General features: G+C 42.2%; 1 protein-coding gene across 1 annotated transcript in view; it reads left to right on the top strand.

The window, feature by feature from the left end:
- Positions 1–14,654: 14,654 nt before the first annotated feature.
- The window catches only part of slco5a1 (solute carrier organic anion transporter family member 5A1), a 34,502-nt gene continuing 32,146 nt past the window's right edge, over positions 14,655–17,010 (top strand). Inside the window, exon 1 of the mRNA XM_070928294.1 lies at positions 14,655–15,606. Coding sequence (XP_070784395.1) covers positions 14,655–15,606 — 952 coding nt within the window. The remainder of the gene's footprint in view (positions 15,607–17,010) is intronic.

Raw genomic sequence — 17,010 nt, 5'->3', positions numbered from 1 at the left:
GACAAAACCAGAGATGGTTCTCAGGCATGAGGGTGTATGGGGGAGGTATCATATGGTCCACATCTTCTCTGCAACAGGAAGCTTCTGTTTTCTTGACATGAAAAATGAATCAAACACCTTTCAGCCCTGTGTGTGTGTGTGTGTGTGTGTGTGTGTGTGTGTGTGTGTGTGTGTGTGTGTGTGTGTGAGGGCTTGCTGATGTATCACTGACCACAATACATCAATACTGGCACCTCTTACCATAAAAGATTAAATCTGCAGCACAAAAAATGATCAATATCGAAATGTGAAGAGTAGGAAGCATGTTTTTTTTTCTGTGGCTCCAGGGTGCAGACAGACACATGGCACCTTCCTCAGTCATAATCTCGTATTCCAAGGATTACCAGTGAAAGTGTCACCTTCAAACAATATCTGCTCACTGCTGTATAGGCTGCACGCATGCTGGCTGCTTCCATTGGAGGTCATATTAGCTGCAATGATGAGTTTCTCATTTCTAAAGACCCTGGTCAAACTGAAAGGCCTCCTCGGGGGAATAGGGTTTAGATGTAACCCTTCTTCATCCGCTGCCTCCTGGATGCTGTCAGAAGGCCTCCTGAGTATAAAAGAGTAGAGGGAGCCTGGCTAATGCATGAGGGGTGTTCTCTGCAGGTGGTAATGGTTTGAGAATTATACTGAATGATTGGCTTTGAGCTCCAAAACAAGTTGGCCGTTTAGTTTTTTTTGTAGCACATGAACCCGCTTGGCCAAAATTAACATTTTTTTTTTTTTTAATTGAATCAACTCATAACAGAAACATTCACAAATATAGAGAAGATGACCTTTTAAAAAATCTAAAAAATGTAATTTGTGTGCAAGTAATGCCCATCTTTCCATGGATATTTTTGTTTTAAACTAAAGTTTTGCCATGATGACACAAACTACCTGAACCATTTCTCTCCATTGCTCAATATTTGGGGATCTGGCTTTCATCAAGAGACCATAATGTGTTTTCTTTCTGCAATTATAAGCACAATTCTTAAATAAGATAAGATAATTCAACATATTGTCTGAAATGAGATATCAGATATCAGAGTCAGATTGACGTCCAAAATGTATTATTACAATTACCTAGTTTAGGGCAGTCTTCATTTTGACTCCATGTCCCTTTTTAAGTCTACGTCCTGGTTTGTATGTCTTAAAATAAACATTACATGATCAATTTCAAGCTAAGTAATTGAAAAAGTTTGCAAAAGCAGGCAGACAGCTCCTAAGCCTCTGCAACTGAAAGTAATCCAGAAAATCAATTCACCTGTACTCCTGTCTCCACAGAGCAGCCGGATTGGTTACACAGGCTAATCATGTGTGTTGATCTCCTCCCTGCTGCCAGCATTTGAGGGCAGCAGCACAGCAGTTTCCTCTCTGTCCTTGCAGTGTTCAAGCCCAGCGCCTTATTGATCAGAATGAGTAAGTTAATAAGCTTTAGACTCATTCATCAGCAGGGTAGAGACTGGAACTGCACATGGCAGGCTTAATCAAGTCATCAGTGCCTGTCAAGCATGAAGACAGTAATTAAAGGAAGAGGGAACATGGAGATGAGGAGAGAGGAGAGGAGCAGGGGGTCTATAGGGTCCGCCTTGGAAAAGAGATAGAGAACTTCAGTGCTCCATTTATAAAGCACCGATTTATAAAGACAACAGCTGAGGAACGACACAGTTACATGAATCACTCTTTCTTTTTTTGCCATATATAGCTTTCACATCAATCTGGCCTTAGTTAATCAACAGCTGAAATACAATCAGCCAGGTGATCCAAACAGTGACCTGAGGACAGACAATTCATCCCGCCTTGAGTAGATCCTCCATGCATAAACAAGACAAAGAACAACAGTCCCCTCCTCCACCTTAATGACACGCACACACAGCTGAGGAAATCACCAATAATCGCCATCATCATCATCCTCGATATTTCACCGCTGTAACAGAGTGAGGCCAGAAGGATGAGCTCATTTGGCTTTCTTGGCGGATGGATGAGGCCAGCCAGATTTACAGCAGCAGCTGTGAGCGATGATGCTCCTCTGCAAACAAAGGCCATCAGTCCTGTCTGGAGCAGAGGTGGAGGCAGGCTGGGGAAACTCTAATGGGCTACAGGCCCTGATTTAGAGGCTGAGACGTGGATCCTCGTTGTTTCCACAGAGGTAACTGTGTGTGAGTTATGCAAACTGGGGCTGCTCTGTAAGGTCAGGGTCAGACAATTGCGATAGGCATCCTGCTTTGGATGGTGTTTTAAAGGATTCGCTTTTTTTCAACTCTGTCTTAAAACAATCTTCACTATTTTAATGTACATATGGGCATGCAAGTATTGTTTTAAGACAGACAAGACAGAAAGATGCGAACCTATCCTTTAATATTTGAGTTACTGGCAGGATAAATGGCTCTTCACTGTCTCAATAAAACATCTAAACTGAGAATGAAATTTGAAAAGCACAGATGTTAGTTATAACTGAAAATCTCTGACGAGGGTTTTTGATTTCTCCAAAGGGGACAGTTCAACCAAGAGACATTCAGTATTTTTCCCATTTTGGTTACATCTGCTGAGGTTTTCAGATATCTGTCTCTGAGAATGTTGCCACCATCCCAGTGGGTGAATGTACCTTGTGGCCCTCAGGGCATTTTAAAAACTCACCTGTAGCATCCTTTTTCAGAAAGTCCCTCTCTGTGAACCATTTTTATTGGCGTTACTTTCTACCAAAGAAATCAAAAAGCCCCCGCAGATAAAACTAAATCTAAATCTAACTAAAAATTAGAAAATATGGAAGTATTTTACTTCCTCTACTTTTCTAGTTCTCCTCCCCTCCTGCTTCAATGTAACAGTCACTTTAATGCCTCTATATTCTCTTTGTATGTCAACACTGCTGCAGTCCATGTGTTAATATGTGTGTCTGTAATATGCATGCAGCGCGCCTCACTCAGGTGCTCCTATCCCCCCTGTGCCCTATTAGCCTTAAACCTGACCATTAGACTGTCCCTTCAACTCCTGCGGAAAAAAAACTACACACCTAATGAAGGCAGCTCCCAGACTGAGTGTCCATTAATTGTGACTGTTGTTGTCCTGTAACCCATCTCTTGCTTGATGATTGGTGTGTGTGTGTGTGTGTGTGTGTGTGTGTGTGTGTGTGAGAGAGAGACAGAGACAGAGAGAGAGACAGAGAGAGAGAGAGAGAGTGTGTGTGTGTGTGTGTGTGTGTGTGTGTGTGTGTGTGTGTGTGTGTGTTAGTTAGTCAGTGTTATGTCGCCGGTATGGCTGCTGTGGTGAGGGAGCTGACAGGTAACATTAGCGTCACAGGTGGTCATAGAAGCATGGCAGCTCCATGCATGCACACACACACGCAAATGAGTGGGAATACACACATGCACATACCCCGACACACACACACATACAAAAACTGTTTATGGCACTACTTGTGTAACTTAATTAGTATCCCCTCTGAGGTCTGTACACATTGGTGGTGTTTGTATCAGTTTGTTAACTCAAAACCACTTTTAGTAAAACACTTTTCATCCTTTGCTTTTCTTTCTTTTTGATACTTTCATTTTTAGTGGTTTTTCAGATGAAATACATGTTACACATGGCAGTAAAAACAACATAAAGTGGAACAAATAGCTGTTATGGGGTACTCATGTACAAAACATACATTCTCATTTCAACTTATTCCGTATGTTACTTTAGTATCTTACTTCATATAAAAAGTAACCAATTTTTCCCCATTTCTGTCAAAAACATCATTTTTAACTCCCAAAAGTTTGGCCAGTTTTTCCACTGAATACATTTCTTTGACAAAATTACTTTTTCCTCCAATGTCTTGTTAAAGCTAGAGTCAAGGATCTGTATCTTTTTTTGTATTGTTTCTTCAGTGTTCCCAGGGAATGGCCCGTCCCGTCAGACTGTATTGTCCCAAAAAGGGTTCAGTGTTGTGTTCAGGAAATCTATAGGCATCAGATGAAAATGAGAATGGTCTGACTTTTTACCAATATGTTTGACATCTGAGCAACACAAGTCACGTTTCATTATTTATAAGATGCATGCCCTCCAGTCAAATACAACAAAATGACAAAAGCATATACATATGAAGTCTTTGCATTAATTGGTCCAATATCTCAACCTAAACTTTACCCTCCTCCTCTCCCCTGTCTCTCTAATCACACAGCGCAGTGGACAGACTGAATACTGATCCCCCTCTGGGACTCAAACCAACAACCGCAATCACAACCTGCTTTACAACTCATAATTAGCACAGGGAGCACATCTCCCACTTGGGTCGACAGTGTGAAGCACACACACAAAAAAGCAAGACTATGTGCCAAAAGTGTGCTGATAATCCTCCAGGAGCATACCTTGGACATATGTGCCTGTAAACACATGTGCTTCATGAGACACACACACACACACACACACACACACACACTGAACAACTCAATTACAGCACGAGCCTCTCATAGATCTGTTAGCTTATCTGATAGCCAGATCACCTGATCGATAAAGAACTACCACAGAGGGTTTATTTAAGTCTGCCGATCATTAATGTGGGTCCTGCAGATACGGAGCAGCAGTGGAAACCTGTTGAAGTGCTCCGACACAGCTTAGCAGCACAAACAAGGACAGAACAACGTGTGTGTGTGTGTGATTCTGTGTTGTAAGATTGTGTCAGGGGGTTTGCAAGAGGGACAATAATTTGCAAACCAAATTGCTAACTCTACTAGATGCACTGGCAGAGCTGTGTGTGCCATACAGTAAAAAACACTGGGTGCTCACCCCATCTCAGATAGCAATTGCCCTCAGTGTATTGATCCCCATATAATCATTGACAGGGCAATCTCTGAATGACTAGCATGGGATTCAATTAAAGGCTCAGCCCACTGATGATTTCTTTTTTTTTCATCCAGCCTGTGTAACACCATCTCCCTCACTGCCTCAATGGCAACACTGTGCCTCCCCAATTAATGGGTAACTAATAAATGAAATGAATGACCACTTGTTTTCTCGCTCACAAAGGCCTGTGATGAGAGTGGCCACCGAGGCACGAGGCAGCACACTCCAGTGTTTGCATTAAAGTGTCGTATAAAAGTTTGACCCATTGTGCGGCATGCTTCCTGGCCCACACCGGGGCTTACTGTCACAGGGCTAATTGTGCCTCTTTTTAGTCCCTTTGTGGCGCAGCACACTTCTCTTGTGTGTGGGGCGGTGGGGGTGAAAGAGAGACAGCCTTTTGGAGGGGTCTGGGGGTGGTTCGAGGGACAAGGAGGAGGGTAAGTGTTGGTAATAATGAAGGAGCAGGCACGTATGACCGACAATGGATCCCCCGGATTATGGTCCAGACAAAGACAGTGTTGCAGTAATTACAGTGCAAACACCGCTGCATTGTGTGTGTATGTGTGTGTGCTGATGTGTGGATTGGGGGCAGAAGGCATTGCTCTATTAGCAGCTGTGACTACTGTAAGAGGAGGATGTGTGTGGGGGGCCAGTAGGATGATCCAGAAGAACCTCCAGAAAAAAAAGACTGTTTTTCTATCTAACAAATTAAAGGATGACGCTGGTGATATTCTATTTATTGTACTTATTAGGCAAATATCTGAAAAGACCAAAACCAACAATGTGTTACTCCATCTCTCAATATTTGACTTCCCTGCCCTGTGACTCTCAGCCCTATGCTGTAGTTTTTAGCAAATGTTACTCAAAGAGGTGTAAATCGTGTTTTTTGGGGGGATGATTTTCGGCAGCAGATTTGGTGATGTATGTGGGTTTGACACAAAGTAAACTGCCGTGTCCATGTTCAGCATAACACCTGGTGCAACAATGTGACTCATTTATTTTCAATAGTTTTTGGACAACAGTGGAATATATATATATATATATATATATATATATATATATATATATATATGGATATATCAGGCTTTGGATACACACACAGTGCTTGTTAGTAGGATCAGTTCTTTGAAGGTTTTGATCTTTTTGTGGTAAAATACATATAAAAGTAAAATATAGAATATCACCAGACTCACCAGACCAGCAATATTCAATTGAGGTGTTCCTAAAACACATTTTTGATATTATTTAGAATGTGTGGCTGTATTCTTTTCAAATGCTCAAAGAAGAAGAAAGTTTCATCAGTTTACCAAAGAAAAAATCAAAAACAAATCTCTCTCATACCACCTAAAAAACCCTACACCACAGTGAAGGGAGATGCCTGTTTGTACTTAACCTTTGAATGTTTTAAATGTCACTGCTTCTATTTTACATTATTAGTGAAAGATTCTCTGAAGCTTAAACCATGTCTCGTTGGAGAGGACTGACGGTACAAAAACATGATGTTGCACTGCTACCACAGCATGTTGAGTTTCCCAACTCTGTAAGCAGAAACAAACTTAAAAAAGAAATAAATCAGCTGGATTGATCTTAAGACACCGTATGCATCAGGGATGATGTCATCAAAACTTTACAAGTTGTCAAACTAAAGCTTTTGGCCTCAGCTAATCAGCTTCATTGAAACACCCTCATTCCTTTCATCCCCTATCCATCCATGTCTCCCTCTGTCTGTGCCTCCATCCAGCCTTCTTCCCAGCTTAGGCTGATTATCAGGAGTGGCCCATTTACAGTATGGCTAGAAGGTAATTAGTGGGATGAGCTGGGAAGAAGGATCCTCTTCAGGGGTTAAGGAGGCACATGCTCAAGTACCTCTGGCTTCTGAGGAGCTGGTGTGTGTCAGGGTGGTATGACAACAATAGGAAAGGGATTTCCCTTTAGGTTCATCCAAGCAGGACCCACCCTGCTCAGTGGAAAAGGGGTGCACCACAGCTTAGTGGTAACATACATGTTTTCATTATCAACAGCTGTTCCAAAGACAACATTTTGGTTCACATGTGAGATACACCTGTCATGATCTGATGCCGTTGAAATATTTAATTCAGTAAAGCACTACAAACACATTTTCTTTTGCAAAAAGTTTCAGCAGACAAATGAGTCCTTTTCCTTTCAAAGTTCTGCATCCTAAAAGTAATTGTTTAATTGCTTAATTTTGAGTCAATGAGAGAAATTAAATCATTTTACTGCTATCTTTGGCAATCGTGCTTCCTTTTCAAAACAAAAACAAACAAAAGAAATGATCCGTTTTAAGTGTAGCATTTCTTTTCAGCTGATAAGCGATCAAATAAATAGTCTGGAGTGTTGCATGCACAGACATAGCAATCCTTGACACACACACACACACACGTGCACGCACTGTACATTACAACGGGACCTACGCAACGTACTTATGCACAGCAGTCAAGCGTCCCTTCCCTCCAGCAGATGATAGAGCACACCCTCTGCTGAGGGCTGATCACCTTAGCCCAAGGGCCTCAAAAACGCACACATACTTCAGTTGGTAGCTTAAGCCTCTAAAGAGCAATTATTCCATTCATATGGAGGTAATTGTGCCCCATGAATATGAAATGTTTGCCAGTCCCTCCTTTAACATTGTGAGGGCTGTGTGGATGCTCTTGGAGAAGGACAAAGCCCTAAAGGTATGGCCCATTTCCATATGTGTTAGGGGAATTGAGGAGGGCTTGAAACAGCACCCCCCCCTGTTTACAGTAAACTCAGGGTCCCTTCTGGAAGGACAGACATGCTGAATATGTAGCTAAAGGAGGCTTTTCCAACTCAAACCAGCAGCCCACTCATCAGCTGCTGTCTATTAAACAGCATGCTTATTTATTTACGTGCATAGTCCTATTTGAATTCAAATTAAAATAAATGACCGATGCTTGATATCTCTGTTTCTGATGTCTTCATAATCAAAATAATGTGTTTTTTAGTAAAAAGGAGGAAATGTAACTGGTATTCTAACAGAGAAATAGCTTTGGTAATTCATTACTGTAAAATGAGCTACAATTGCTGTTTTTAGTGCAAAATTGATGGCAAACCGGCTTGATAACGTCACTAACAATGATAAGACTTGTGTTAAATATAACATCTCAATTTACACGTGTTTTAGTCATTCATTAGTTTGATTACATGTATTGCATTAATGTGTGTTTAAATGACTGGTGCTATTCTATTTAATCTGAAATTAAATAAGTAAATTTACCACCAAGTATATCATTTTTGATTATGTTACACAGTGTTTTCAGTTTTCTGTGTTTGGACTTTCAAGCATGACTTTCAGTGACTGTGTAATGTTTTCTTGATTAAAAATTATTAGCATCCATAATAGTGAAAAGTTTTCCAATGATCCCCTCCGCAGGGGAGAACTCTCGGGTAGTCTTTGCTAATCGAGGCTGTGTGTTATCAGCATTAAAGATCCCTACAGGGAAGGGAGCTGTTGTGCTTTTCTTAGCGAGGAACATATTTGTTAATGTCCTCATGATTTATTAGGAAAGGGACATTCAGCCAGCCTTTGTCATGGAGGACCCTGTGTATGAGTCCACTCATTGGTTTACCTGACCTACCAATCAGGATTTTGGAGGTGATAGCAGGGTTGAGGGTGATGGGTCTAGTGGGGAGGGGGTGAGGACTTTTGCATAAGCATGGGCCCCAATCTGCTGGGATTGCTCGGCACAGTGAGGGGGCCTCCACAGGCTTATACTGGGGGTCTTTATTTTGGGACCCTTGCACTTTTTAACACAATTACAACACCACCCTTCTGTCCTGATCTGCTTGCCTTATTCATATGCATCAGTCGCTCTCTCGGGGTTGCAAAGTTTCCAGTTGCAAGCCCCTCTGAATGGGGTAAACTAATTTGGGGAGTAGTCCTGACTACAGACCAGGGAGTCTGTCCACAACACAAGAATGTTGTCCTTAGACAGCAGCACAGAGGGGACGGCTAATTTAAAAGGATGCCTTTCCGGTAAGCAGAATGTGGTAAAACAGTACCACAGAGGGTTATAGTTCAAGCATAGAGTCCTCCTATATCTTTGAGTGCTGTTGTAAAGCCATTAGCTGATGAAATCGTGCAACAGTCGGAGGCAATTGGATTGTTTACCTTCACCTCTTTTCAGGCAGCTAAAACAATAACGAGTCAAGAGGCCCTGAGATGAAGAGCCCACTGAATATTTAGGATTCATTATGCTCCCTTATGAGGCAGGTATCCTGGAATTCCTAGCAGCACCCCTGACTTCCAGTTACAGATGCACACACCTTAATGTCTGTCATTATAGCATTTTCCCGTATGTTACTTGGTGGATACAACAGCCAAGGCTGCATACAGGAAAAGGCTGCTGTGTGTGTAGATGTGAACCAGGGGGTGGGGGGTGGGGGGCGTACAGTATATTTATGAAGTCTGTGTGCGATAAACAGACTGTGTTTCATTAGTGATTCCTGTAATGTCAATAAAGTTGGGATGGTTAACAGGAAGAGTGTGGGATGGAGCAAGGGGGAGACTGGCCCAAGGCCACGGGAAGTGTCGGACCAGGCTGCAGATGATGGTGATGATGATGATGATGTCATCCCTCATGAATTGACAGGAGATCTCACTGGCAGAATATCTTTGAAACAAGCACTTTGACCAGACTGAATCTAATGTGTGTAGCTGGAACAGAAGACAAAAGAAGAAATATGAAATGCCCAAATCAAAGACACACTGAACATCATTGGCTGTTAAATAACATGTTATAGTGCTAAAGTGGCAAAATGTCTTTAGACAGTTTCAGGTTTTGTACATAGCCAGTTTAACTCATATAGCTTTTGTATTTTCATTGAATTAAAAAAAGAAATTAGTTGGCAAGCTTTTTTGTTCTTGTGAAAAATCTTGTGTAAAAACATCAATCAAAACTGATGCAGCAGAGGCAGAGATAACATTTAAAAAATTTTTTTAAAAACTCACATCATTCCAGTTTGTAACACAGGTTTATCAAACCCAGTCTGAGATAACCTGATGAGGTCATCAGTGTTAGTTTCCTCTCTCCACAGCCACAGGAGACGTTTTACAACCGTTTTTATGGGCTGATCTGCATGTGTAAAATCAGTGGACGCTGCTTAGAAATATAATTGGATAAATAAAAAAGCAAAATAAAACAATTTACATGAATAAATACATTTTGTCTGTAGATGCTGTATCCCAACGAGCAGGCCAGCCCTCCTTTTGACGGCAACAATCTTGAGGACAAAGCACCATCTACTGGTCACGTTCAGAAACACAAGCACTCTGCAGATCCTGCCTCATTGAACTGGATTGTGCACTAGAGGGTGGTGTTGTATTTCTCTCCTTTGTGGAAGTGCTCAGTTTTGAAAGCTGTACCTTTGCTCCACCACATTATAAATACATAACTTTACAGAGTAATATCCAAGAGTTTACATTTCCATTGAATTTTCTCTCTATAAGACTTCATTATATCACCATCTGCTAAGCCAGTTCAACAGGAAATGATTTTTTTGTGTAACACTGGTCTGAATATTGCCCACAAATATTGATATTTTTAAATAGGTTTGATTTCTGACCCTCTGTGAGTGCTAAACAGTTTTTACAGTTGTTCTAATAAGAGGCTGTGTATTTTATTGCTGGTTATATGAGAAATGCAATATGGCAATAACTGCTGGCAGTGGTTGTGGGAAACATTTAGATATGAAGGAAATCTTTGTAGCGACTCCCCCCTTTTTTAAAAATGCAGGCATGCTTGTTCAGTCTCTATTGTACTGGTTCACTCGTTCACATGGGAAGCTTTCTGTTAGTGTTTCTGTACCAAAAACAGAAACGTTTTGCCAAATTCTTCTAAAGCTGCACTGTACTCCATTAAAACTGTTTCTGAGAAGGCATGGACATATTAACCTTTAGGAAGGACTGCCCCGGTCATCTGTGAAGCCTCCAGTCACACTCTCTCTCTCTCCGTGTTTTAAGAAAGTTCATAGGCTAACTAAATGTCCCTGGGCTAACAGTGTAGCTTCTCTAAATCAATGGGCATTTGACTGGCGAGAATATTCCTATTCTTTCTTATACTCCTTCCACTTGATCACAAAGAATTAGAGCTACGGAACGGTAGAACCACACATAACCTGTAATACAACAGTATATACTTCATAGACAATAAGTGACAAGTGGCAGGGTGAATCTATCCTTTAGAGCCAGGGTCAAGAATGTGGTGTCTGTAGTGTCATTGAGCAAATCACTGAATCTCTCAGCCCAGCACAAGCCAGACCATCCCAACCAAATAAATCATGAAACATAATATGGATTAAGGAAAATCTGTACTCCAACACAGCTTCACTCACTGAAGTAAATAAATAATAATAAATAGGTTGCCTGTCCAAATATCTGTCTTTATTTGGATGTCATGATGTTAAAGTCACTCAGTGTGGCCACTTTTTATGAAATTATTGCAACATTCAAATTATTCACAGCTAAGGATTGTACAAAAATGAGACACTCAGTGAAAATTGGTGAAATGTATGTGTTGTGTCAGTGGTTCTCAACCCCCTCAAGGGATATAGGAAATAAGACAAAAAGACATATTTCTGCTTCACTATTTATGTTTCTTTTCCTGACTTTTACATAATGTAAATGTTGCCACCCACTGATTTAGATGACTTTGGTTGTAAAAACTTGCTCTTACCAATAGGACCAAATAATCTGGATCATTGTGGTTTGCAGAGCTGCTCTATGGAAGAAAGAAAATAAACAAAAAAAACCTTCCTACATACTGTGAAATGTTTAATAGTGTTTTTAAATTCCAAAGTGTGGTACATACTGTAGGTAAGGCTTTGCCTCTGTAATAGATTTCCTGCTGTAGGTATACTTGCAGAGGAGCTAGCTCTGCCATAATGATCTCTCATCCCTTTATGCTGTTGTGTATTCATGGTGGTTTGTGGTATCGATTAGCCTGCTGTGTGCTGATAGCCAGAGAGAGAGATGAAAAACTCCTGAACAGAGGCCACAGAGGCCTCTATGATGGACCATGATGCTTCTCATTGATCCCTCTGATTGACTATTAAGAGACAATCATTCTCTCTCAGACACCAAGGAGACGACGGACTGCATAATCCTGCACACTGAGGTGGGGGCTAAGCGTGCTAAATGTTTTTAATGTTAGGAGACATCTTAAAAATATTAGACATTTGCCTCCACACGTACCAGTTTTGGGTAGTGGAGCAGAGACTTGACATTCAGGCTTCGTTCAAATGCTGTTCCTCCAAGGAGGAACCAGAAAGCATCAGAATGAGGAGCAAAAGAGGAGGAGGAGGAGGAGTGGGATTGATCACCCAGCCTAGCTAGTCCAGGAAATGAATTAATGACCTTGGGGAAAGTCATCCATCCCCCCTGACAGGCACGGGGAGTCAACGCTCTCTACAAAAAAAGGTACATCTTATTCTCTGTCAGCACAGATGTTTTCCATTTAATCTCCACTCAGTGAAATTTTACCTTTCAAAAATATAAAATCATGTCAAATGTTAATGTTTAGACTAATGGCAGATACAGAATCAGTATACCTCTATTTATATGTCACAATATTATTTTACCTTACCTTAAATGTATGACTAGTGATGTCGCAATGGTCATCAGAAAAAGGGGTTATCAATATGAACTACAATCCTGATCATAAGACCATTAAATCAAAGTTTGTCCACATTAATATTTGTTTACATTAATGTGATTATATCTTGTTGATGTGTAGTATGAATATATTTCATAAAGATTAGTTTCAGCTTTAAAAAGGGGCATAAACTAGATTCCTCTGAGGTATTTCAGTGCGATTTTCATTGTAATGGATGAGTTGAAGTACTTTTCATCAGTGACTGAGTGGTTATACATCCTCTGAAGAAATAAACTGCCTTCAGTGGACGTTTTTGTTCACAATTTATTGCGTCAGAGAGACTGTCAGGGCAGAGAGCCCATTGTGTACATGAGCCTGTGACCAGTAAATCACTGCTAGGTCAGCAAGGGTCCCAGCTGTTCAGATGACGTGGTGTGCTAAACAAGCCACCATATGGTCCGACAAGCATGCTGGTATATGCAGTCCTAGAGTTGTTGTAATCGAAATTAACTGAATGAAAATATGACTAAATCAACATCTCCACAAGTATTCGGTGTGGATTATATCTTAGTCATCTCAGTTTTACATGTCGCCAGATAGTGCAGCTGAACGCACGTTAGTCTCACGAAAGAAACTACAACTCCCAGTGTGGCTGCTGTGAAAAACATTCTCTCCCACGATTTGCTGCGTTCAAGTTACATACTCCTCTTTGGGATTTACCTTGGAGCTTTAAAGTTGCAAATAAGATTTGTCGTATATGTGTGTGCCTGGTGAAAAAGACCGTCAAAATAGACCAAGACATGTTTATTGATGATTATTTTTTACATTTTAGAGCTCAAGTAGCACAGAGCTGCTTTGAGTCATAGACGTAAAAAGAGTAGGCTATGGGTGAGTCTTCATGGATGATATCACTGATGAATAAATTATGTCATGTAATCATCATCTACATCACCTTTTCAATCTTAATTCTAATCTTATGAGCTCACGTGATCAGTTAGACGCATTCAGTGTTGGTGCTCCGAGCTCTGAATTTGACCATTTCCGATAGTCCTGAAAGCAGCATCTGCCCACCAGCAGCAGCAGCCATCCGCATCCAGCAGACTTCATTCACTGAGTGGCCGCTCCGTGGAGAACAACAGGCTACCTCCCTCCGTCCTGTGTGAGTATTACAGCCTTCGGTACCTCTAGCCTTTCCTAGAAGTTATGTCAAATAATATTTGTCGCCGTTTCAGCTGAGGACTTATTGTTGCTGGATTTCAGAAATGTCTCGTGTTGAGTCGGGTGTTTTTAAATTTCTTTTCGAAGTCATGACTGAGACGTTTGTTGGGCAGCGTGGTCTTTTGTTCTCTAGGTATATTTCTCGTTTTGACAAAGGGGAGCTGGCTGTAATTTAGCTTCCCCCGCTGCGACACTGTGACACCGATGCGACTGTTTGTTCGTGTGGGTTATTTTTTGTTTTTGGTGGGATCTTTTACTTGTATCTAGTTAATTTAGCGATATGAAGTGACCAGGTAAATCCAGGGTGGACATATTACCAGAATACCAGAAGTGGAAAGGGTTAGATTTTCTGGGTAGGCTATATAAATGTGTCCACCTTGGAAGTAGAAACCTTTTTTTATATTTGATAATGTTTTAATTTCCTGTTTTTATCTTTTTTTCTAGGATGCTGCACAGCTATGGGACAAAGGAAACGAAAAACCCTCATGAACCAAGGTTGCTATCTAACAAAGAGCCATAAAATCAACATCAGCTTGGGATCCTAAATTACAAAAACATTATTAAGACAGCACCTTTTTTGTTATTGGTTTGTTTTTTAATATTATAAGCTATTTATTGTAAACAATTCACTCCATAGACAATATTCCAAAGTGTTAAATTAAGGAAGGTGATGTTCTTCATTCAGCTATCACTAGCAGCTGGTAAGAATATTTTGGAGCTAATGTTGTGCTTTGAGAGAGGCTTTTTGTGACAGAGCAGAGCTGCTGTAAATAGCTATGTGTAATAAAACATGCTGATAACTTGAGGGCTTCAGTCCGACCCAGTGCGACTGGCAGGGCAGAGTCTTCTCTCCAGCACCCAGCCCTGCAGCAGCTCCACTGTGTCCTCATGTGGCAATAGTTACTGACCGACTTGTCAGCACAGCCAGGAGTCGACGGAAGCTGCATCTCTAGCTGCGCCATGACCTCATCGGACAATGATGAAACGGGGAGTGACCTGTCTCTGGAGATCCATGAGCTCCAGGACCAGTACATGGACCCAGAAACCTGCTTCAAGTCCAAAAGCTTACCCATCCTGAATGGACCCTGTCAGCCAGATGGAAAGGCCGCAGAGTCACGACTTGTCAACACCACCCACACCTGTGTGGCCGTGCAGGAGCACAGTGAGCTCCAGCCAAAAACCCCAGACTCCAGCCAGCCGGAGTCTCCCTCCTCCAGGACAGACTTCTCCCCTTCTGCGTCCAGCATGGTGGGTCTCAGCAGCTCTCTACCTGTGGAGGGCCACAGGGCCGCTGGCTCCGGGGGTAAAAAACTTGGTTTCTCTCTCACATGCCTTATCCGCATCCCAGCCAGGAAGTATGTGCGGGTCATCCTTAGGGACTCCCGCTGCTTCCTGTTCTGTATGTGCTACCTGACCTTTATTCAGTCCCTGATGGTTTCGGGCTACCTGAGCAGCGTCATCACCACCATCGAGAAGCGTTACAGTCTGCGCAGCTCTGAGTCCGGCCTGTTGGTCAGCTGCTTTGACATCGGCAGCTTGCTGGTGGTGGTCTTCATCTCCTACTTCGGGGGCAGAGGTCAAAGGCCACGCTGGCTGGCTGTGGGTGGTGTGGTCATTGCTGTGGGGGCGGCATTGTTTTCCCTGCCCCACTTCATCTCACCACCGTACCAGATCCAGGAGATGAACTCGTCAGCGGGCCACGAAGGCCTCTGTCAGAGCGTCAACAGCAGCGGACGGGAACTGGATGTGGCATCGTGCCCTCGCGACCAGGAAGGCAATGAGCACAACCTTTATGTGACGCTGTTCATCGTTGCTCAGATACTTGTGGGCATGGGGTCGACGCCAATCTACACCCTGGGGCCCACCTACCTGGACGACAATGTGAAGAAAGAAAATGCATCTCTCTACCTGGGTAAGACAATCTGAATGTACTAGTAGTTGAACGGGAGGCTAGATTAATGGCAGGTGTCTACATCAGTTTCATCCTGTAGTCCATTTTGTTTTCCTTTTGCGTATGAAAGACATTTACACAAAGTGAAGAAATCATGTTGCATCACAAAAACAGTTTACACAGTCCAGACTTACTGAATTTATTTGAATAAACACAGAAGACAGGCTGCCTTTTAGACTTGAGCAGCTTCACTAGTCTTGCTCCGCATTTTAAACGAAGCAGCTCTGGTGTGTGTGAGTGTGTGTTAGTGATCTCTAACATAATTAGTGTCAAGTCTCCCAGCTGATTTCGTGTCCATTATGAATGGATTAGATTTTAGCATTTTGATAGATTTAAAAGACAGCCTTTTAACTGGTTTGGTCTTGCTGATGTTTACCAGGAGGGCATGTGCATGTACAGTATGTGTGCCCGCAGAGTTCAACTGCCCCCCCCCCCCCAGCCCCCCTGTCCTTTTAATTTAAGCTCCACGGCATGCAACCTCTGCACCACACTGGGGTAAATACAGACACTGCAAAGTCAACCGTGGGCCAGAAGCACATGAGAGGAGTGTGGGGCGAGAAGCAGAACTGGGTTGCGTATGATTAATGGTCCTGTGCTGTGTGTCCTCAGGCTTGTGTGTGTCTGCACTAGAAAGCTTGCTCTCATGTTTAGCCAGGAAAGACAAGTTTCTGTTTTGTTTGAAGGCTGGCAGATTGTCTGTCGCCTTCCTTGCCAAATTGTACATTTCTACACAGGTATCCTGTAAATCATCTGGTATGCTGGGGCTTCGCTGGCCTTAATGGTTTTGCTCCGAATGATTGCCTGTACATACATACCACATACTCTACATAGCTCATCGAGGAGCTCATGGTTGCAGAAGTAATCCTCTCGCCTGTCTGCGCACTGTAGTTGGGTAATTGGGACATGGGGCACCCTTCAGTCTGGTGCAGTGTCTAACACAGATGGTCACCGTCCCACTGACCTGTGTGTAGAGCTGCAACTAATGATTATTTCCATCATCAGTTAATCTACTGATTATATTTTTAATTAATTGTCACATTTTGTACACTATAAAATGTGCCATTGCAGGTTCACAGAGCCCAGGGTGACGTTTTCACTTGATGAATAACTTCAACGATTGATTGAAGTACGGCCAATTTAACTTTTGGTTAACCGATGAATTGACTTCAGTGGCTGAGTTGTATGCAGGTGTATCTTCATCTGCCTACCTGTCTTTGTGTATTCTTGTGTCTATGTCGGATGAAAAACAACACTGAGATGGTTGTGCAGCATTAGCCACAGTGCTGACACCAGCCCTTGATCACAACATTACACAGCCTATGGAGCACATTGGATGTCGAGTCCTTTGGCTGGCTGCTCCGCTGC

This window comes from Enoplosus armatus, chromosome 21, assembly GCF_043641665.1.
Source record: "Enoplosus armatus isolate fEnoArm2 chromosome 21, fEnoArm2.hap1, whole genome shotgun sequence".
Taxonomy (NCBI): Eukaryota; Metazoa; Chordata; class Actinopteri; order Centrarchiformes; family Enoplosidae; genus Enoplosus; species Enoplosus armatus.
This window is presented reverse-complemented; position numbering and strand designations above follow the sequence as displayed.